General features: G+C 37.1%; 2 protein-coding genes across 11 annotated transcripts in view; both read left to right on the forward strand.

Annotated features, from left to right (window-relative positions):
* The window catches only part of LOC110378216 (uncharacterized), a 40,004-nt gene extending 35,725 nt beyond the window's left edge, over nucleotides 1–4,279 (forward strand). The window contains exons 9-11 of the mRNA XM_049839337.2: nucleotides 436–534; nucleotides 1,111–1,278; nucleotides 4,037–4,279. Of these exons, the coding sequence (XP_049695294.1) occupies nucleotides 436–534; nucleotides 1,111–1,278; nucleotides 4,037–4,161 (392 nt within the window). The 3' untranslated portion in view covers nucleotides 4,162–4,279. The remainder of the gene's footprint in view (nucleotides 1–435; nucleotides 535–1,110; nucleotides 1,279–4,036) is intronic.
* Nucleotides 4,280–5,254: 975 nt separating this feature from the next.
* LOC110378206 (pleckstrin homology domain-containing family G member 5) overlaps nucleotides 5,255–23,594 on the forward strand; it is a 65,087-nt gene continuing 46,747 nt past the window's right edge. For 8 of the 10 annotated variants that reach the window (XM_049836691.2, XM_021337365.3, XM_021337369.3 and 5 more), the window contains exons 1-4: nucleotides 5,256–6,761; nucleotides 9,413–9,599; nucleotides 13,442–13,550; nucleotides 18,221–18,464. In XM_049836691.2, the coding sequence (XP_049692648.2) occupies nucleotides 5,883–6,761; nucleotides 9,413–9,599; nucleotides 13,442–13,550; nucleotides 18,221–18,464 (1,419 nt within the window). In that variant the 5' untranslated portion in view covers nucleotides 5,256–5,882. Of the gene's footprint in view, nucleotides 6,762–9,412; nucleotides 9,600–13,441; nucleotides 13,551–18,220; nucleotides 18,465–19,982; nucleotides 20,199–23,594 lie in introns of those variants that run through there. The other 2 variants (XM_049836963.2, XM_049837005.2) reach the window with 2 other exon arrangements.

Raw genomic sequence — 23,594 nt, forward strand, 5'->3', positions numbered from 1 at the left:
TAACTTTTTTCTGTCATTATATTTTTTTTTACTTCCATAACAAAAAATGTTCTATATTTAACGGGCTATCTAGCCATATAGGTCTCGTTCGTGGTGGACATTTGGACCGGAATCGCCCATTGTCCTTTGAACTCAATCAGATCAATTGTTTTACCGTATAAGCGTGGAAACATACAAATGCGTTTCTTTAGTTTAGCCCCATTTCATCCTGCTATGTATATTATCTCTTAGGCTTTTGTTCATGGCTGTTTGATACATATATTTCGCCTTTACAAAACTCGGTACCGGCTGAATGCCTATCTATAAAATGTACACTTATGTTAGACAGAGTTAATACAGCTTCAGAGAAACGATAAACAAGAAAGCGAAACAAAGGTTATAGAGTTTAACAAGTTCTAATTATCATAGTTTAGAATAAACATGAATGATTTGCAGGTGCGCCTAATGCGCCCAGGCCGTTTACAGACGTTCCGCCCGCGGTTCAGTATGCTTTGGAAGATATGCTTCAGGAAGTGCCTCAATTAGAGTCCGATTGTAAGTATTTATTTATTAAAAGGGAGCACGCTACTGATAAATTCCATTTCCAATACTTAGTGCTCCTTGGAATGAATGAACACGAAGTAAGGAAAGCGGAGATACCGTAAGACAGGTAGATCCGTCACCTTCTTCTGTGTCAAAGTCATATGGTGGGTGTGACCAAAACGATAAATAACGTATGTATTAATGAAGCGTTCGGGTTCCTTGAGACATCCGATTTATGGTTTTGCAAAAAATGGGCGCTTTCCAAAAAAAGTGTATGAGGACGTTGCCAGCAACGTTCTCCGTCTCCCGAACATCTCCGTTTTGGTGACGTTTTAGGAGATTTTCCGTTGTGACATCTCCGCTTATAATTTTGTTCTCCATTGAATGGTGGCATTTAATGCTGTCGTACATTTTTTATTGATGCCAAAGCGCTTTTCTATTGCTTTGAAGTTTTAAGAGGAAGAGAAATAAAACTAGTTTATTTAATAGAGGTAAGTTCCAATATTTCCAATTCTGCTGTATTAGGGTTGCACCCATTTCGACCAGGGTTCTTGGTACGATTTACAGACGAGTTCCTATTGTTCTCAGTCGACAAGCTACTGGCAAATGCTAAGCAGAAGCTGACCGTGCTAATCCAAGCTGTGGCCAAGATGGAAGTCACGCCAGAGATAAGGGACTGTGCATTCCAGTTCTACCACCAGATAGTGGCGAGAGAAATGAGAGAGAACTTTATTGAGGATGTCGTCCATGAAGGAGGTATGTTTATAATTAGTCATAAACGCTAGTTTTCTTGAAATAACTTGTATGATATGTAGGGATTGTTCACACCAAACGTATTGTCCGCCGCTGACTGTGAGTATACTCACTGTCTGCCCCAGTGTGAACGTCGACTCAATCTGCAGTACGCGTACACACCAAGCCGACAATAGGCTATAGCGTACGATGCGCTACATGTGTGAACAAAAGAATAGGCTCTTGTAGGTTCACACTAGATGCGTACGCTGAGCGGCTGACTATTCTACACATAAAAGGGCTCAATATTTGAAGTTGCTCGTAGTATTTTATAAACGATAAAACTAGCGTAATTTATTTTTTTCAAATCAGACGTTTTACTGATATTTCAATTAAATGATGCGCATTCAGATAGTTGCGCGTGCTGTACCGAGGCGCGGCGGTGCGTACGCGGCGGAGTGGCGCTATTCGGCAACTGCGTCCGCGTAGCCAATCCGCGTCCGCCGTGCATAGTCGCGTAGTAAAATAATCGGCCACTGAGAGTCAGCTACAACAGACGACGTAACAGCGTATAGTCAGTTCGGTGTGAACGACAATTTCAATATATATGAAAAAGCAATAAACTGCGTAACGCGCGCTCACAGTCAGCGGCCGACGATACGTTTGGTCTGAACGATGCCGTACATGATTTTTAAGTTCAAGTTTCAGTGCTTATTTAGGAGGTGAACATGGGCCTTGTAGAATTAGCAATTCCTTCCTATTGACGTCAATTTTAACTGACTAGACTGACTATCAGGGATTTTACCTTAAAAAAAAAAACACAATAAATATACATTCGAAATGAAGTTGATCTCTGACTGTTCACAATACCGACGACGAATCGCTTTACTAGTTTTCTCGCTGATGTATCGCTCGATAGAACATTTTGCTTCGCGCGCTAAGGTTTTCATCACAGCTGTGAGCGGTCGCAGATTCTTATTGCTTATTACAGATTCGTTTATAGGCCAGCAACAACACTATCGAACGTACACAATAGCTTCAGACTGATCGCCAATGTTATAATAAGTACCTTGTTCTACTCGTTTGGCGGTTGGTTTAGTGTTGGCGTTGGTTTTAATCGCACGCATGATCATACACGTTTCAAATGTTGTGCATATACTAAAGAAAAATAGATAGCTACAAACGAATAAAATAGCCGTACACTACGAATTTGATTAGATAGATACCCGGCGGGCGCAACCCCTTATTGCTTTTGCAATACTGCACAGTGGACAGTGGTTTTATACGTAAAACAAATGAACATAGCAGCCTAGGATACGCCATTGCCTGCTTTGTTCATTTGACTTTGCCATCCCTTTGTACAGCCATATTTCCATAAAATCGACAAAAATGAAGACCACGCCTGAACAAAACACGCAAGCAAAACTCTTCACCATTTTTGGCATGGTTTTATTGTATCCATATTTAAGTTTCCAAACAACGTTTTTGACTTACTACCCCATACCTACGTTTTATACGAATACAGAGTTTTGTGGAAACGTTTACATATTGCGAAGTATTTACGTATTCTACGAATATTCAAAGAGCTCTTGCAAAATAAAACTGTATCATCGAATCGCTATAACGTTGTGTAATATTACTACCTATATACTTATTTATGATAGAAAATACTAACATGTATTTTTATTTGGGTAGTGATTAAATGGATATAATAAAAGTGCCTACTTCCAAGTCTCGCCACCTATTTGTGATCTATAATTAATCGAGACGTGCGCCCTTTACCTTCAACAAAGGCATTATTTTTCACCGTCGCGTTGTGTAATGATCTGACACCCTCCCTTTGTTGTCACCGCCGGCGCTGATGCACACGTCGCGACGCCTTCTGTAACTTGAATGCGGTATCAAGTTGCCTCTAAGTAAACCTCTTCACAAGATCTTGACCTTCGAGTTCCATTGAAATCGTTATAGCTGTTTACGTACACACTCCTTTTAGAAGAACATCATGTATTGTTCTTGAGTTTACAGGCACAAGGTATTGTTTCTTTGACGTGTATGCTCTTATCTAATCACCTTCTACAAGGGCTAAGTAGTTTCGCACAATATCTCACTTTTAATGAATAGGATAGTCGCCGCGCACCTTCATTATTTTTTCAATAAATAATTACTTCTTGGAATTCTTTTCTGTATGTAATGCAATCTCCGTGTTACCTACTGTTTATCTACCTTTCTGAATGTGACTATTGTAACGTAAATACGGACTAAATTGATGCATAGAATATTTTTCGTTCATCATGGCACCATTAATCTTGTTAATTTAGCAAATTTGCTACGTCACGAGGCCTGTCATGTGCCAATATAAGACCACGGGCCGAGTTCTTCCTCGGCCACTTATCGCTAATGTTCTCAATTTATCTCTCCGACATTTTCACGCCGCTTTATTACAATCCATCTCAAACATGACTCTTAAATGTTTGACAAATTGAATCATTCTCCCGGTTCCTTCTAGGAAAATACGATGTTATACCGTTTAAAATAAAATGCTTGCTTTGTTTGCAGGCGACGGTCGAAATCGTCATTTTTACTTAAAGTAGCGCTTAGGATTATTTAATAGGCATCAATAAATTATGTCTTTCCAGCACTGACATAACATTAACGACATCGACAGTTCAAATAATTAGTTACGTTTATGCTTTTCTATAGAATTGTTCTCGATGCGCGAATTGACTGAGCGGCTTCTTCTAGTGAATTGAGATACATTTTCATGACTAATATGTGTTAACAGGGCTGATCGAGTTCGAGATGGAGGATCCGAACGTGCCGAATCGTGCCGTGATAAAGCTGCGCAGTAAGCAGCTTGTGGACGCTCAAGTCAGTGAGTTCGATGTTGCAGACGGCGGCAAAAAGTGAACTTTGTGACTTTGTCATCAAAAAATTAAATGTTATAACTGCGTTTGATTACCTAATATAAACATAACTGCAATGTTCAAATTTTGTGTGATTAAATTCCAGTTATTACGAAAGTTATTTGTTTCAATTTGTGTCGTAATTAAATTAGCCAGATATGCAGTAGTTTATTGGAAATATACATTTTGATGGTCTCTAATTAATATTTTTCGACGTTGACGTATAAGAATGACTTTTAAAAAATGTGGAATTTTATAAGTGCTTCCCTAAAATTTTAAATAATGGCGGAATGAGCTCGGCCTCAGTTCGAACCTTTCGTTTAAAATGTTAACTGGACTCTTCTACACGACGCCGACGTATGAAAGTTACGCATACTTGATGGGCACGGTCGATATTTTAATATTTAAAACTACGCTAAAATATTGATGCTGAGCATTTTGAAGTAGCTTTAGGGGCTAACGGTCCTATTATTTGTTTAAGAATAGTATTGCACTCGTTCTTAAAAAGCCTGACCGTGGTTTCCTCTACTTTGTACGTTACCCCTTAATAAGACTGGTTGTCAAACTTCCTTGTTCTAACTACCCGTATCGACTGCCAAAGACGTTCAAGTGACAGTCGGAATCCACCAGTTTATCATGAGTTTATCGCGCCTTCCAAAACACGGAAGAACGCGTTTGACAAGATGGTTACCCATCCACAGGCTGGCCGCGCCAAGCGTTGTTTAATTTTATGAACGATCTCTACACTATTATGTAACCATGTGTTATATTTTTGTTACAATCTGATCAATGAAATAAAATCTAAATGAAATACATAGATAGAAACAGGTAAAGTTTTAAAAGGTCACACGAGAAAATCGTAGTAAGTACTTACTGACCCTTTAAAAAAATAATCTAATAATATAGGAAAGAACATTACAGTTCTTGTATTAACTCCTTGCATAATAAAATCGTAGATTTTATTTATTAATCATAGGCAATAGTCTTATCAACTGTTTGTCGTACTCTTTTATCGAAATTATAAGTAGGTAATAGATATTACAACAAGTGTTTGAAAACTGAATACCTCACATTACTATCGTAACACATAAAATAAATATTAACTAGTTCTATACAGATAAGATAATGCGTTAGTGCCATAGTGGTTTTTGTTAATCAAGCGGTCACCACGTCTTTAGCGCACATCACTCTAGTGGAAATAGTTTCACGTTGACTGAAGATAAAGGAAAAAACTGTATACAGATTAGGCGATATATTATCACATTATCAAAGATTATCGCAAGCCACGAGATAGCGTTGGAGTTTAAGACATACATGTAACTAATCAGACCAAAGGCCGGACGAAACGTGTTTACTTTTATTTAATTTTTGTGACGTACATCTGTTCGTGGTTCCCTACAATGTCCACTCGAGAAAGTGATCACGCCGATGGGAACGATCTAATAACAAAAGAATAATGTGATCAATATATTTAACATTGCAGTGAGTGTACACTTGCCGTGTGGCGGCCCTGGGAACACTTATTAGTTCGAGCGTCGCCGTCGTTCGATTTCGTCGACAAATTGTTATCGTTACTGCCATTGCCATGATTAAACGGTTTGTACAGGTGTAACGTTGTGCGCTAGTTACGTCTTGATAAATGTTTCTCTCAGTTAAATGCAGTGACTGTAATTGCGCTGGCAGCAAAGTGATGTGATACTAGTGAGGTTTGTGAAGTGTGACAACATGGATAGATTTAGGCAAAAGTCTAAAAAGGAAAAGCCCTTGAAGTATGTTGAGAAAGATCAATCTCCCTTATTTATCACTGATGTGAAGGCGATAAAGGAAAACCTGAAAATAAAAGAGATTCTAAGAACTGTCAAAATGAATAGTAGTATGCGAATAAAAGCACCAAAGGGCAGCAAAGTGATGCAAAATAAAGATTTTAACGATAATGAAGATATTTTTGGCGGGGAACAAAGTACTGAAGTTCCCATTAACACGGAACCACCCAGCGCAACAAACCCTGATGTTATCGTAACGAACACTAATGGTGAAGAAATTAACGAAGAGACTAGCGAAGAGGCTAGTGAAGCTAAACCAGAAGAAGAAGTACCTTCAGATAAAACAGATGAGTCGGATGGAGAATCCACTGTCGATGTTAATGAAAACAACGGTTCCATTAATACGCAGATACACGAGTCCGTTAGCGTACCAGAAGCATTATCGGATTTCGTGCTAATTAATGATGATGAAAACAAACAAAACATACAAGATATCTCGGACGTGAAGAAAATGTTGCCGCCCCTGGGGGAGAGTTCACATGTAAAGGCTCGTGACAGAAAACTTTCTCTGGACCAGACTATGCTATCTAGACGCGGAGGTTTGTCGCAATCAGAATTAGATCTTAATTCCATTGGTAAATCCCCGTTGGAGAGGAAATCATCATTTTTCCGAAAAAAAATGGATAGCTTCTTGAGAAACACGACTGAAATATTTAAGCGCCAATCAATTAGTAGAAGCCAGTCTATTCAGAGAAGAGGTTCCATGTCAGTATCCCTTCAGTCACTGACCGAGAATGCTGCATACAATGGTGATTATGGCGCACCCCTGCACAATCATCAAGTAAGTATTTTACAGCTTCACATATTTTCAAGTATAAAGCACAAGCCATAGTAACGTAATAGCGAGATTCAATATAATGCATACCTACCTACGCAAGGCGTACAAGGGTAGCGATTTCACGGACAGCCAGAATAGACAATCATGTTTGTCTCATCGCCGCACAACTGTGCGGCACAGTTATATTGCGAATACTTAAAACAAATAACCAATGTATGGATGTTATAGCTGATGTATTTCATAACACACATGTTCAAAATACAGAATTGCCCCGTTTTGGTGCATTGCCACTAATATTCTTAGCGTAAATACTGTACGTATGCTAGTGACGTGTCACTGGGAAGAATAGACCTCCCTCCAGTACAGATAGCCCTGCATTCCCTGTATGTTCTGGCCACCACATGTGGACTGTCACTGAGGCGAGGTCGAACATGTAACCACATACATTAATTGCTTGGAAACAACACCAACGACCTAATCTACTGAGACACCCATAAAAGTTTAACACCACAGTTTCAACAATTTAAAGTATTTAAGTTCTTCAGCACTGCGCTCCTAGAAATATAAATCAAAATTGATCTTTGACAAAATTATGAGCACATATTATAGGTAGGTACTTGCTTGTATCCCTACAAGCACTTTTCTATCATAGTTTGGCTTTTCCGATTTGATATTAAATTAATTGAGTCAATTTATCATTACGTACGTATCTATGTGATAGCTTCTAGTTTCGTAAATAACGCAAGTGAGTCATATTTTTAAATCGATTCTAACTTCATTTTGTAAGTAAATAAAGATAAAATGCGCGAAGTATTGTTAATTGAACAAGATAACACTAATTACAGGTAAATCTCAGTCCAGTCGCTCATGAGTATCTTCTCATGGGCTTGACGTGCTAACACTAAACACAATACGAATAAATAGGTAGACACTTGAGTCACGGCGTCAGACACGTGAATAAGTAAATGTCCAGCAGTGATAGGTAATTTATATCTCATATCCTATAGCTTACTTTGTGTAGGAAAAATATTGGACGTAAAGTCCTGAGTACATTTAAAAAGCAAATTGCATATACGCGTCTTCAAATCGTACCGTCTCATACCGCAAAAAATAAACCGTTTGAAAGAGGATTAATCATTAAACGTCGTGACTGCCTTCCTACATGTCATTTAAAGGTGTTTTGACCGCATTTATGCACTTTTCTGAATGTGTTTTTTAAGAACATCTTAAACCGACGTCAATGTAATACTGTTTGTAGTTGCTAGTTCAAAAAAGGAAAATAATTGTCTTTTGATAATAACACACAGGATGTTATTCAATTCGCACTGAAGTGAATAAAATAATATTCTGTATGACGACTAATTAATGAGGCATTAATTGTCACTTACTTGAAGGAACTGTGTAACGAAGAAGGAAATACGATAAAAAATCTCTATAAATAAAGTTGACATTTTCAAATTTTTCACTTGGATTCGTAAATAAATAGGTGTCTAATATCTATGACTAGCTTCTGCCAGCGGTTTCACCCGCATCCCGTGGAAACCTCTGCACGAACCCGGATAAAAAGTAGTCTATCGCCTTCCTCGATAAATGGGCTATCTAACACTGAAAGAATTTTTTAAATCGGAACAGTAGTTTCTGAGATTAGCGCGTTCAAACAAACAAACAAACTCTTCAGCTTTATAATATTAGTATAGATATGTGTAGGCAATTAACGTGTTTTCGAGGATTTTGATACTGAACTTTCTATTGAAAGCTTAAAAAAAAACAACTAGGTACAGGTACTCGTAGACATACAGATACACATTCGCACTTTAATTTATTCCGCATTGGGTCTGTATTTCGGGATGTGTTTATCTACTTCATTTAAAATGTAGCATTAATAACATAAAATAGAATGTTAGATGAATTTAATTACACAACAGTTTTTAATTACACAACAGTTTTTAATTACACAACTCAAAAAGCAATCCACGTGTAAACAGTTTTGACAAAAGTATCGGCGAGTCAGCAAGATGAGTCTGTTTAGACAATGGTTTAGACGGGCGTTCTATTAATAGTCAAACCTCCCGCGGCCGCTATTATGATTGGTCCATTTATGAAAGCCTTTTTCTACCTGTCAATTTATTTCTACACAAGGGTAGCAAAAAGGTCGATATCATGTAGTTCGTAGTTGTAAAATATGGTAGGACCAGCTGCGTAAACTTTACGATATCTTTTTTGTGATATTCATCTTCCAAAACTGAACTGCATCACTGGAATGATATATCAAATTTTTTATACATGTTTGTACTGCACTGTATTCATTTACATTTATAGTAGCCCTAAATAAGTAAAGTCCAATTCCTACATAAGGAAATCCGGCGTGATTGTAAAATACTTTATGCTTAGAAAATCCCTCCCAATCCCTTTTATTTATTTTCCATTTTTTTGTTATTATTTTATTTTCATTTTTTTTTTGTATAAATTATAAGAGTTAACTATTGTTTATTGCACAGACGAAAGAGACTGAGCCCCACGACACAGGGTATCCTAGTGTGGGGTTCAGTGTCATTTACATGATGGATTGTACTTGTTTTTAGAAAAATAAAGTTGTTTAAAGTTTAAAGATGAAAAGCACAATGTTGAGATTGTAACGAAGTGGTGTTATGCAGGAGGAGTTGCAGAGGAGCGTATCGAGCCTGCAGTTGTCGCCGACAGCCGCGCGCGCCGGCTCCAGCCGGTCCACGTCACAAGGCGAGCTGCCCATGGACCCGCTCAGCGAGGGCGACAGCCTGGCCGGCAGCCGCCCCGCGCTCGCCGGCAGTCAGCCTCTCCCAGACATCTCACCTAGTATACAAAGTAACTCACTCATTATCAACGTCTACTTTTTTATTTTTAAACGGTTTTATTTAGCTCACCCCGTTTGTTTTATTTATTATTTATTCTTGGGTCAAATTTAGTAATTCAAATTTAAGTACCTTCCTGTTGTCAGATTGATCTGAAATTTGGCACACACCTTTAATTCCGATGACAATACAATATAGTAATATCAATAACATTGTAAATCCAAGATGGCCGCCGGTACAAAATGGCGGATTACATATTTTTTCTACAATCAATATGGGTATCAAATGAAAGGGCTACTCAAGTAGAATACTGTCAGCAACCCCAGCGGGGCCCAACAGGGCCAAGGCCTGCCTGAGCTGCGGGATTGTCCGAAAGAGTTAGGTACCGTGGTCGTGGTACATAAAAGGCCTACGACGAAACACAAAGGTTTTTAGGCAGAGTCAGGCACTCCCTCACCGCTGCTGACCCATATATAGAATGAAGAATATTCGGTAGGCATTTTCATTAAATACTAAAAACTAGAAAATAAAAAATCGGTAAAAAAAACTTTTAAGTTAAACGGTTTTATATCTTATGTGCACTGAAAACTAGAAAATAAAAAAATAGTTACCTGTCGACCTACGTAGGTGGTCCCGGTCATATTAGACTAAAATAACAACGTGGGGCCCTCTGAAATCCTACCTATGGCAAAGCATATCTTTATACTTTGGTAGATCATGAGCTCGGCGTTCGCTGGTGAAGCCGCTACGGCTGATTTATTGATTGTCAAAATCTCCAGTTACGATTATAGTAAGTCGATGCAATCCACACCTATTATACCTCTCGAAGAAAGTACTACAGCAATAGTTAATGGGCCCCACGTTTTTATTTTAGTCTAATATGACCGGGACCACCTACGTAGGTTGACAGGTAACTATTTATTATTTTCTAGTTTTCAGTGCACATAAGATATAAAACCGTTTAACTTAAAAGTTTTTTTTACCGATTTTTTTATATCAACATCAATGAATAAGTTCAAAATTTATTCCATAAAAACTCCGTACCTGACTCTCAAAAATATAGATTACAGTTCAATGGTAAATATTGAAAACGGTTTATCAAAAACTCACGAAGTCATAATACTATTTGATTCACGCGAGAGTGCCTTTACACGGAAATGCTCTAGTCCATACAAGCGTTTGCAATGTGTCCATACCTATATCAAAATGTCAACGAGCATCCGATTCCAATCCTACGTAAAAAAGTTTAAAGCGAAATACGTAGAATAAAAGCACTACATTTTCGATGCAAGTTCTAGAACACTGGAAACCTGTCAAGGTCCAGGTGCTTTCAAAGTTCTCTGTAAATTAACAGAAGCTGTTGAAAGTAGTAATTGCAATGCAGTTTTAATTTAGCTTTGGAGTTGTAAATTAGTTTTCCGACAATTTTATTGTGGAATGTTGTCGCAGGTACACGTGCGCAAACATTGGAGAGCGTGTCACTGCAATCTGTTCATCTTGTATTGTATTCCGGAGCACTGGGTCTTCTTACTCGTATTTTGTTTGCTTTACAAGATGAAGTTTGCAGTAAAGTTTTCAAGTTCACAACTTATCGTTTGCACTAGTTTGCTTTGTGCTAAGATTTCATTTAGAGACGTCGGAAATGCTATTTACTCAGCTTTATAAATTATTAAGAAATTCGCGGTCGCTTTCAATACCATTTAAAATTCAAAGTTTGATTTTCACGGTCACAGTCCTATAAACTTTATAATAAAGGCTTGTTTGCATGCAGGTATCTCGAGATGTTGTTTAGGACCTTTAGGTGTTTTGATGATAAACCTATAGTGGAAAAACAAGTACCAGTATTTTTTTATCAACTGCTTCAGCTTAATAACTTGCTGATGATATTTGCCACATTTTTTTGTTTCACGTACCAAACCTACCAGCAAGTTTTAGTTACCTATTATCAAGGAACCATACATATCAAAGTATTCGTCGTTTGTAAACTGAATTGTTCCAATTGCGTCGCCACACAGCTCAGTGCAATCTATTCAGATTTCCTTTAAGGTCAGTCACCATGGACGAATGTGATCTCACTCGTCGACGGAGACCGAATGGCCAGTGCAGCCGTGAGCGGCTCTAACGCTATACTTCGCGCTACGTACAGGACTACGCGGCTGCGCGATGCACACGTCTTGCTTTTAAAGTGATGCCTTACAGCAGATTCTCACGATTCCACGCCGTAGTCGATATTCATATCGATAGTCTATAATCGCACTGAGGAACACCAATATGTGCATAGTTTGGTATGTCAATCAAAACACTTATCGACTGCAAGCAAGCAATACCTCCTATCTGACTCCGGGTGGATTTTAAAGGGGAACAATAAAACTTAATAAAATCCTTATTCCGAGGTAGGTAAAATGAGATACTGAAAATCAAAGTTTTCTTTTTTACGCATAGTATTGCTTAATAAAGTTTATTGTTTTTATTTCGAATCTAAAGGTAGTTTATGGTAGATACGAGTTTTTTGAAACAAAAATATCAGATAGAAGGTATTGCTTGCTTGCAGTCGTTATAATTCCACGGTATTTTATCACAGATAATAATAATATCTGAACTATATCTAAAAAAACTGCATCGAAACCGGTTCATTCGTTTAGAAACTTCGGCTACAGACAAACACACACACTCATAGCTAAACATCCTAATTTTTGCGCAGGGGTTTAAAATAATTCAAGGCTATGGGTATGGTGGTACCATCATGTCTTAGCAATATTTCAATAGGTTAGTACTGAAGCCGGACCACCCCGTAAAAAATTGCGTTTTGTATTATTTTTACCATTCATTTGTTGGTTTTGTGGAAAGGGGTGTTGTTTTTATTTTTTTACTTTATTTGTTTCTATGCTCGTAGGCAGCGGTCGGTTTGATTTTCGGAGAATCCTTTTGATGCATTTGCCTTTATCAAGTTACGAGGTTCCAGCGAACTATATTTCCGCGTATTTTAGTTAATATTTGGTTGTATGGTAATAAACGATAATTTGGTAGATGATAGTATGCAACGTAAAATAGAATAGAGTGACGAACGTCCCTGTCGCTCCAACAACAGACGTTGCTTGCGGTTGTGGTCACAAATGCCATCGCCATGTTTGCCATGGTTATGAGGTACAAAGACGACTTGATAATAAACGATGAATATTGCAGTAATTATCTGCATTTTTTTCTCTTCGCAAACACAATTGATCAAATTAAGACGTGATAAGCAAAAATTGCATATCCCGGGATCGTTGAACATACACGTGGCACCTGCACACAAAGGGTCCCCTTTGTGTGCAGGTGCCATTATTTAGTGAAGAATATTTTTATTATAACTCTCGTGAAGAATAAAAATTATTCAGTATTATCCCTAATACAAAACAAATAGATTTACAGAAATGTTAGTTAACAGGATAGTTCAGTCTACCTACATATACGGTTTACACGTGCCCCTTCTTGGTAGGACTTTGAATCAGAGAGGTATTGTAAAACGTTACACGTGCATAAATCTGGTCTAGAGAATAGACATTGAAATACATTGATAGCTAACGTAACTGTATATACCCCATAATAGATATTCGGAGAGCTTGCTATCCTAAAGCGTGGAACGTGGTTGAATTAGGTATATACCTAAACATATGGTGCTTTATCGTTACGTGGAAATCTTACTTTTTACTAATATGATAAGCTAGATTCCTGTTTGCAAATTCTTCGTAAGGTTTTGCAGACAAGAAATTATAACTATAAAAAACCCAATAACTTGGAATCTCGATACTAGGTATTCCTTCTACATATCCTGTACATACAAATTGTTTAAATCTCAATGTTGCCTTTTTATAGGTCTAAACGAATCTTACCTGAGTGAAGCCATGCTGAACCGCGCCATATCTATGAGTTCGGGACTGGATTCAGCGACCGGGCAGAATCGAAGGAAGTCCAGATCTAACAGGTAACTTCTTCTTTATCAACAAAGTCATAAGGACTTTCCTTTTCTTCAGAAGTATGGAATTCTAAAATTTGTTAAGAAAAAATTGCGCCACTATTACACCCTGGTAGTACCGTTATAATACAGTAATACAGAGTAACTGACTTGATTGATTATAACGTAACTGCGAAAAACGATGAGAAGATATATGTGGATATTGCAGTCCAGTACAACAAATAAGAAGTTCAAAGCTGAAAAGACCCAATCCCAGGTCCCAATCGTGTCGTGTGATGGTCGTATATCAGTTCATATATCAGGCTATTGTCCTAAATTGTTGAGAAAAGGGTTGTCCCTTTTGACTTCACACCCTTTTGGCACCTGATCGACACCCTTCGGGCAAACTACGAAACAATTCTTTAACAAAAGTGTTCCTGTACTTTTGTTTCCCAATGAATGCAAAATGATGAAATGTATTCGTATTTTGTGTGCAACTAAGTCTTCAAACGAATTGCAGCATGAATTTGAGAACATTATACCAGTCCATTGAATAAAGAAAATGCTTTGGTTGCATAAACTTATCTTACATTTCCCTGAAATTCTCGGTACACGCGCGTGGTTTTCAACGGTAGGAAATCCGTTCAGTGTATGCAGTATGCAGAGGATGGAATCGAAGCGAGAAATTACATCAACGTCCGGCGTATACTCTGTGTATTATCAATTTTAATTAAATCCCACGCATTCGTGCCTCTGCCTACAGAGTATTCATGCGAAAAACTTATTTTTATCTACAGTAGAAAACAACCTTGGTTTTTCCTTCGAATTTAATTAGTGAGAGAAACTTTTTATATGAGTATCCCTCGAAGTATGAATTGAATCGTATATAAGCATGGACAGAATTATTTGCCAACTTTTTGACCTGAGAATGTGAGTGATTTTTAAGGGCCAAAAACTTTTGTCGCTCTGTATACCTAAGTAGTTAAAAGTACCACCTGACGTACTTGACTATCAGTGCCGCAATATTATTATTAACAAGTGTTTAGAATCATTGTTCATAGAAACAGATAAGTAACTCTATATTCCCTATCAACTTCTTATACCGACTTCACTTTGACTTTTAAAAAGTCAAAGTGAAGCTAAGTTTGTCTTAGTGAAGACCGCATTTTATACGCGGTGACCGATTGTATGAGCCTATTGACGTATTGGAAAAAACGAATCAAGTTCATAATCATTACGACTCCACACGACATGTTATGCTACGCAATCCTTACCGTACATTATCATTACCGTTAGAACAATGTTATAAAAGAAGGTTAATTTATATTAAAATTTTAAACAGAATAACTTGTGTAAAAGGTGATTGTTGGAACTCTTCATAATAAAAATATTGTAAGAATTCGCTGGTTCTTCAACGGTGTTGTTCTGGGAAATAATACTGAATAGGTATTATAAAAGTACGACCAACTTACCATACCGCTCAGGCCCAAGTTCACCGCAAAAAACTGACGTTTTTCTTAATAAAATTGGTTACTGTGAATTTTCGCGTTCAATTTTTAAAGTACACTGTTGCTTTATGAAAAACGGGCGTTTGTATTGTGGGTGAAAATAGACCTTATTTCACGTCAAAAGAATTGACTTTGTAAGAAAGAATCCCTTTTTTGTGGTATTCTTTTAACGTAAACTTTAACTGTATTTGAATAGCCTTCGCTGTAAAGCTTTTGAAAGTCTATGTTGAACAAAGTACCTAAAGGTAAAAAATTAATTGCAATTTTCAATTAAGCTGCAGTTGTTTTAATAATATTCCGCTTAAAAAATAACGATTTAATCTGATACTCCACTTTATTACTTTTCTCGGAAAATATTGTAATATGCAATATTCAACAGATGATGTACAAATAAATTTAACTTCGCTAATTGCTGCAGCCTCAAAATCTGGAGTAAGCTTTTAAAGGATTAAAACAAAAGTGAAATCTCTGGTTACTGTTAGGGCTTAAACATATTTTTTTCTACTCTGGTGATGACAATGACAAAGTCTAAATTCATTGCTTCCGGAAGATTGCTCCAGGATTTTTGGAGCATGCAACTTCCATACTCAAGTTTACACATCCTACTTTGTATGTTTATTCTAATAACAATTCAATTTGAAGCACAATGTAGTAGCCTGCGTTCAATTAGTAGGTGACAGTACTCCATTTTATAGTCCGGACAAAGTCGATAATTAACGTAGGTGTGCAATTACAGTGTTAACCGTTTTCATTCGGGAAAACAATAACGAACGTGGGATTCAGATTTTAAATCGAAATTAAATGCTTTTTAATTTAGCTATTTTCTGCGGTTTTGCACAGGTCCCATGTAAACTTTTACTTTTTGTGACGTGATCAAGTACCTACAGCCGATGTCACCCTTGAATGCTTCTATCTTCATAAAAGTGAAATGTTTTTTTAAATCAATTCTGTTTTTTCGGACCCTTTATAAAGTAAAAAAATGTCCTATGTGCTGTACATTAGGTAATGGTACGCAACAAAGTATCTGGTATTGAATGTCTGTATGAAGTTATTAAAATATCATATGACAGGAGTATTATTTAGGTTCATAGAAACTCAGTTGGCGAAAATGATTACTGCATTCATGAAATTTAATTACAATTTTCATGTATAAAGAAATTACGTTGAGTTAGAAAGTTGCTTCAGTATGTTGACAAAGAACGTGACCTGTAGTAATACGGGTATTCATTTAAATAACATGTGTTAACAACTGCTGAGTTTCTGTGAATCAATCTATCTGTAAAATGAACATGACACAAAGCTCTCACGATAAATGGTCCTCGTACAATGAATGTCGTTTTGTCTTTCTTCTAAAAGTGATTTTGCACTTGCACATTTTCACCTAGTTTATCTGGGCGTATACGCGTGACTCATCCATACTAATATTATAAAGAGGAAAACTTTGTTTGTTTGTTTGGTTGTAATGGATAAACTCAAAAACTACTGGACCGATTTTAAATATTCTTTCTCCATTAGAAAGCTATATTATTTGCAAGTAGCATAGGCTATATTTTATCCCGGTGCGGGCAGTAGCTGCCACGGGACGCGGCAGAAACCGCGGGAAAACGGCTAGTCCAAACATAACAAAATCTGGCAGTCGAGTCTAGGTGGTATCTTTCATACCTTTCACAGTAGTAAATTGTTCGCTGTCGCTCTTGTAAGCGCGACACCGCTCCTCACGAACCAACGTTGTCGCTCGGAGTAGCGTCGTAGTCGGAAAATTCGCTAGTGTGGAAGCTCGATAATATCTTTTAAAAACCATTGCTGCACAAATTCATTTGTATTTCAAATCTTTCCTGAAACAACACTATTTAGCTTCAGCAAATCTTTTGAAATAGAAACACCTTTTTTCTCGAAAAGTTACTTCCATATTCTCACCAACATGTGGAGAAACCTACTTCAGATATTGAGTTACGAATTCGCAGACTTACAAATATTTCGGAGAAGTAGTAATTAAAATTTTATGGTTGTATATTTTTCATTATAGGTATCAATGGTTAATAAACTTGATAATATGTATAACCAGAAATGAATCAACTATTTAATACCTATAATTTACGATTTGTGCGTCTGTGTCGTAAACAGTGCATAAAAAAATACATGACGTCTGGATCTCGCTTTTCTAGATAAAAAGAATAGGGTTTGGGTGAAGATTCTGCCTTTACCAAACTATGTTGGTGCCGGCTTAAGGTCTTAGTGAATGCAGCTGAGTAACAGTGTTTAAATTCGGGTACAAAACCAAATACACAATTAGATAATTCATTCTAATCCACCCGCCTGAAACATATTCCCAAAGAGTTATGAAGTCGCGTTTGTCATAATATGCTTATTTTGTTTGTTTTCTTCATCGCCCTTCATAAAAAATACCTAAATATGTAAGAAGATTGCTTACCTTTCAGAAATGGGTCCCCGTTATCTTGTCAGTAAAGCAGTATTGCGCCGTTCTCATCCGATTAAGAGGTGCTTTAATGAAATCTGCCAATCTTTTATTTATGCTAAGTATTTTAAAATAAAGTCTCATTTGTATTTTCCCAAGAATCAACTCATTACACGACTTAATCAGGATAGCAAACAGTTCCCGATACTGTTGTTTCTTATTATTATTTTAATGATTTATTTGCTCTTATTGGAAGTGTGAATATGTTTTATAGCTAAAATCCTCTTGGGAAAGTGAATGTCGATAATATGCAATAATATATCGTTTGTTCTAGCTAATGTACCGTTAAAGTCAGAACAACTCGTTTATTAATTCATAGAATTATGATATTCCTTGTTTTCTTTAGAAGATCAAATACGTTGGAAATGAATTGTATGATAAAATATTTAAATAATGCAAGGCTTAATGCCACTGCGATATGCGCTAAAAGAGGAGGTATTTTCGACGACTATGAAGATTATGATAAAATTCGAATAAAGACCTTACTCCATAAACAAATGGGTGAAAAATAGAGTTATTTTAAACGTGGCAGGATTAAGTTGCATGGCCTAAGCAAAACGATTCTAGGAGCAAAATTTGTAAAAAAGGTATACATTTTTGTGGTTGCACGATTTTATTATTGAGAAGTATTAAAATCTCATTTAGATGTCTGTAACTTATCCACGAGAATGCCAGCCGGAGAACGTTGTCAAAATTTTTTTTGTTCCTTATTTCAGGGTCACATGGTTAGCCAGTGAGGGGGTAACGAACTACTTTCGGCGACTGACTCAAGACGAAAAGAGTAAGGAACTGAATCCTGGTTATTCATACCCAGACTTCTCCACGATTCCTGAGAACAACTTGGAAACGAAGACCGACTCGAAAGGCCGGAGGCTCTCATACCAGCGCGCGGTGTCGGGCGAGGACCCACGCTATCATGAATCTGCGATTAAAAAAAAGCTTACATCTGATAACTCCGAGGTAAGTGATTCTAATATTAATTTTGTACGAGTGACTGATGCACTCAGTCAGGAATGGCCCCTTTGCCGGCTCGCTAAGATAGCGCATGTGACTTTTTTTTAATTAGCGATGCAGGAAAATCTTTCAGTACAGACACAAAAAGGAAGTACCTACATAAAATGAAATGCAAAATTCTCATATTTAACTTTTTTAGCTTACGATAGATATTTGCTGACTTATATTTACCAAGCAATAATTACTTCATTTGTTTACATAATAAAATTAATAAATACATTCCGCACAGAACTCAAACGCGCTGCAATCAGTTATTTTTTCCTTTTGATTCCTTTGAGAGTATTCTAGGAAAACGAGTTAATATAAGTTTTTTCTGCAATTAAAATAAATATTACCTGTGGCAAAATATTTCTGTTACTGCGTTCTGATTGGACAACTGAAATAAACTTGCTTTATAATGCGCAAACCAGCTCGGCTAAGTCATAAAGTTTCTTGTGTAGCTAAAGAACTAGAACGTCATGGGGCCATTTTCTTTTCTTTAGGCTATTTACAGACTTTGCTTAAATAGATCAGTTCTATTTGCTGACGTCAAATCGAAGTTAGTTTATGTTGTAATCGCGTGAAGCACGAACTAAGCTCGGCTAGGCTGAATTCTATGTTTCATAGAACTGTTCGAACTTGGCTGGGGACACAAGCAAACTGATCTAGATCAATAGAAATCATTACATTGTGTAATGTAAGTAATAATAATGATATGTTGAAAGATAAATAAATGCACTAAACATGTTACTTCGTATCCCCATACATCATTCTCATAAATTCCAACGTAGCTTAGCTTTATGAAATGTTTTAGGCAACAATTAAAGCTGTTTGGATAAACAAACAGAGACAGACAATATATTAATGCTAGCCAAGTTCTGTACTTACTTAAAATTCATAACGTAACCGTTTTTCCTAATGTAGCGGCTCGTAGCGGCTCGTAGCGTTTCGTAGCATTTCGTAGCCGCGGACCGTCGGCTGCCGCGCCGCCCACCACGCGCCTCCCTTGTATTATTATATCTATCTATCTATCTATTATAGTTAGACAGGACTAAATATATTCATAGCATTCACATAACACTTCTTAATGCTTTCATCCATAATACTCCGCCACTGTGATAAAAACAAGGACTTTTTAAATAACCAATTTAATATTTTAAAAATATCTTGTATTATTATCTCATAGAATATGACGATATAAGTCAATAAAAAAAATTGTATAGTCTGAATTAAGTGCCTTCCTAACTATTTGATAAATAGTAATGCACAAGTATCCCGCGCAAAAAAGGGTTAGTACAGTCTTAAGCGATTTTTAATGAAGATAAAAGTTTGGAGATATATGGAATCCGGTGCCGAAAAACATGTTTAATGTATAATAAATAGGTGGGTAAAGTTAGGCGGTGTAGTGCGCAGGTGTGAAGGCTGTAGCCGACCCCGTGCCGGTGAGCCCCCGCGTCAGTGTTCGTCGAGCAGCGCTTGGGGCAACCGCTGCCCCAACGCGGCCCTAGCGATACGCGCTCACTCAAATACTAACTTTATCCTCATCTCACTAGTTTCAATGTCGTGTTTTATCTTAATTTCAATAACTACATTATTTTTTTAATCATTTATAAGCTCTCACTATTTCTTTTGATTGTGCCGTGACTTTGAAATATCCTTGAGAACTTTTTTCGAGTCAACTGCCGATCTTCTAAGGAATTGGTAAGTACCTAAAATTGTTAAAAAGGAGTAAACTTTTTAAAAACTTGGTTTATTTTAAAGTTTCTAAAGTAAATACTATCGTACCAGAATTTGTTGAAACTTCGTAAAAAGTTTAATAAGTTTACTCAAAAGTTTGTAAATATTTAGAACTACATATAACTTTTTAATTTCAGCGTTTTATTGTTATAACATTTTGTAACAGCAGATTCGGCTAGGGGTCATGAAATGAAGTTTTGTGGGGAGCGATAAAATCTGGCTTTATATTGATTCGGGCCAAGGTGTTTCTTCATGAAGAATAATTTTACGCACGATTCTAGACACGCAATTTCTCGAGTTATTATTTATACTTCTATCTAACAAGGTGTTGATGAAGTTTATAACTAAAACTTTCTTATTGTATTCCTGCACCTTTATTGGAAAATATATTGTTTACATACAAAAAACGTTTTAAAATAATCACTTTACATACAAAAAAAGAGAAATCTCTTTTATACACATGGGACACATCGTTCCAATGCTGGGGATAGGCCTCCTCTCACACGAAGAAAGATTGTTAGAAAGAGCGTTAATCACCGCGTTTGCTTAAAGCGGGTTGGTGATTTCAGACATTATAGTAGTTCAGGTATCCTCGAGATGTTTCTTGCATCACCTTTAATCGGTTTGTTGTCAAAAATATGCTTAGAAAATACATATAAACTTAGTTAAGGCTCATTGATCCCTGGCTAACCTCGAATCAATCGAAATTTAATGTTGGTTCTTCATCTACTAGGCCACCACGACTGTTAAACTTATATAAATGTAATTTTATGTTTCTGGGGTCCTGCAATATTCAGGAATCCTGATCCTGAATCAGGATGCAGACTGATTCAAGAGAACTGTAAACTGATTAAGAAAGAGCTTGGTTCATTCGAGCGTGATAGTCACAATAGTTTTGTTGAGCTCAAATCCCACCGAGCGCCCTGTTAGAGAGATTATAACTAAGCTGTAAGTTAAGAACATAGGAGGGCAAGTAATATCTCCCCGTCTTTGTTTAGATCACAGTAAGCTCTTTAACCATAACAAAATGCACCTTGTAGAGCTTAATAAAAGGTTGCATACCTTCAGTAAAGCATTCAGGGTCGGATTAAATGTTTACAAATAAGAAAAACCGTATTTTGCGCGTTTTAAGTCGTGCTGGCCTGGTGGGCAAAGGACCAACCTCTCAAGTAAGAGCTTTGGGCTCGATTCCAGGTCAGACAAGGACCAATGCAACTTTTCTAAGTTTGTATGTACTTTCTTAGTATATCTTCAACATCAATGACTGTGTTGTGGAGAGTAAATTAAACTGTAGGTCCCGGCTGGCATTGAACATCTTTGGCAGTCCTTACGGGTAGTCAGAAGCCAGTAAGTCTGACACCAGTCTAACCAAGGAGTATTGGATTGCCTGTTTTACTGGGTTGAGGGGGTCAGATAGGTAATCACTACTTGTAAACCACTGGTAATCAGCCGCATCCGGTTAGAACTGGCAGCCAACCCCAACATAGTTGGGAAAAGGCTCGGAGGATGATGACGCTCTTTGGTCGCCTGGAAACTTTAATAATATCTGGTATTCACAAGGTTTCTTAAACAGTTGATCTGTTTTGATATACTCAGTTAGGGTAGGATAGAGCTAGCCATTTTGTGTAGAAAAGTTCGCTCCATCATCGCTGTTTTTTGGCTTTGACTTTCACAATCAGGAGTATTGCTTCAATACTTTCATACATTGAGATACTAAAGATTCTCAAAATCCACAAAGCAGTTTTTAATCCGACCCGGAACCGAGCACGACGCTCCATAATATGCAGCTTCCTAGTCCTCGAAATTTCCGGTCTTTTCATTGGACTGAGGTTCAGCATTAGACGTAACGAAGATGCACCTAGAAAGAACCTTTGTAACAGATTTACAACTGCAGTTGAATCCTGGCTTCGAAGAGCTCGTGGTTTAGTCAAAGCCGCGCGGAATTATCGGTCACAAAGATAAACAACTTAAACTAAACTTTGTGCTATCGGCGTCGGTCCGCCGATGAGTGACTGTAAATGCTGCAAAGGATGCAGAACGACGGGATTAAATAAGATTAAATAAAAATTATATTGTCGATAGGGGTTTTCAAATTAGTGAATCCCATCTCTAGTAATAAATTACATTTAATTCGAAAGACCTTCCAAAATACAAGATTTTGTATAAGTTAACTTACGTACGTCTAATGAATTGTTAGTGCTTTAGAAGCTAGAGCTTATTTAAAATAATAATTGTCGATAGGTGTTTTTATGTAAATAAATCCTTTCTCTGGTAATGAGTTATATTTATTATTCAAAAGGCCTTTCTATATGCAAAATTTCATATTAACAAACCGTAGACAAATTGTTAATATTTTAGAAGCTAGAGCTTAAATAAGATTATTTTTTCGATAGGTGTTTTCAAGTTAATAAATCACTTTTGTAGAAAGAGTCATATCATTTGAAAGAACATTCCAAATGCAATATTTCTTATCAGTATACTTTTTTGATTTTAGACGTAATTATTATTTAATTGAACACGTTATAACTCCCTTAATACTAACAAATGACAGTAGCTCCAATACAAGAAAATACTCTACACAAAATAAGCTTTCTATTGATACCTACATCATTTAATGCTATGGAGATATAATAACGGAAAGGTAGCCCAAAACGCTCATTCTCAGTCATTTGTTTCTCCAGGATTTTCAGTCAAAACTTTCCTCTTAACAAGTACCTACTTCGCGATTATCGCGCCGTCGGATGAATAACATGCAGCCAATTAATATAACGCGTTGTCGTTCTACTTCGCGACAAATCTGACAAAAATACTGTTCTGGGTCTTCTTGAGCGTTTCAAGAGTTAACGTTTCAAAGGCATGAATGTTTTAAGAGATAGTTAAGCAGACTAAGGAGGCTATAAAAGTTGACTATCTCAGACATTGTTTCTGAAAACAAAGTTTTGGAGAGAAGTACGAGTTCATAAACATTACTGGAGTCAGTAGGGTCAGGGAAAGAAGGATCGTAGGAGTGATTTTAGACTTTTGCGCGTTGTTACGCGCGGGACGATGGTCTATTTGGTATTGCGTCCATTGGTGGTGGTGATTTCTTCTTCCTCCGAGCCTTTTTCCCCAAACTGTGTTGGGGTCGGCTTCCAGTCTAACCGGATGTAGCTGAGTACCAGTGCTTTACAAGGAGCGACTGCCCTATCTGACCCCCTCAACCCAGTTACCTGGGCAACCCGTGGTGGTGATTTCTATGGGAAGCGATTATGGGCCCGAATTTCCATAAGAGTGACGAGTTCAGATATCGTCGCTTGTTCTGTTCTTTTGTTGCTGTTGGATGAGCATAAATGTTTACAATTTCCCTCATCTCATCTGGTG

The sequence above is a fragment of the Helicoverpa armigera genome, chromosome 1 (assembly GCF_030705265.1).
Source record: "Helicoverpa armigera isolate CAAS_96S chromosome 1, ASM3070526v1, whole genome shotgun sequence".
NCBI lineage: Eukaryota > Metazoa > Arthropoda > Insecta > Lepidoptera > Noctuidae > Helicoverpa > Helicoverpa armigera.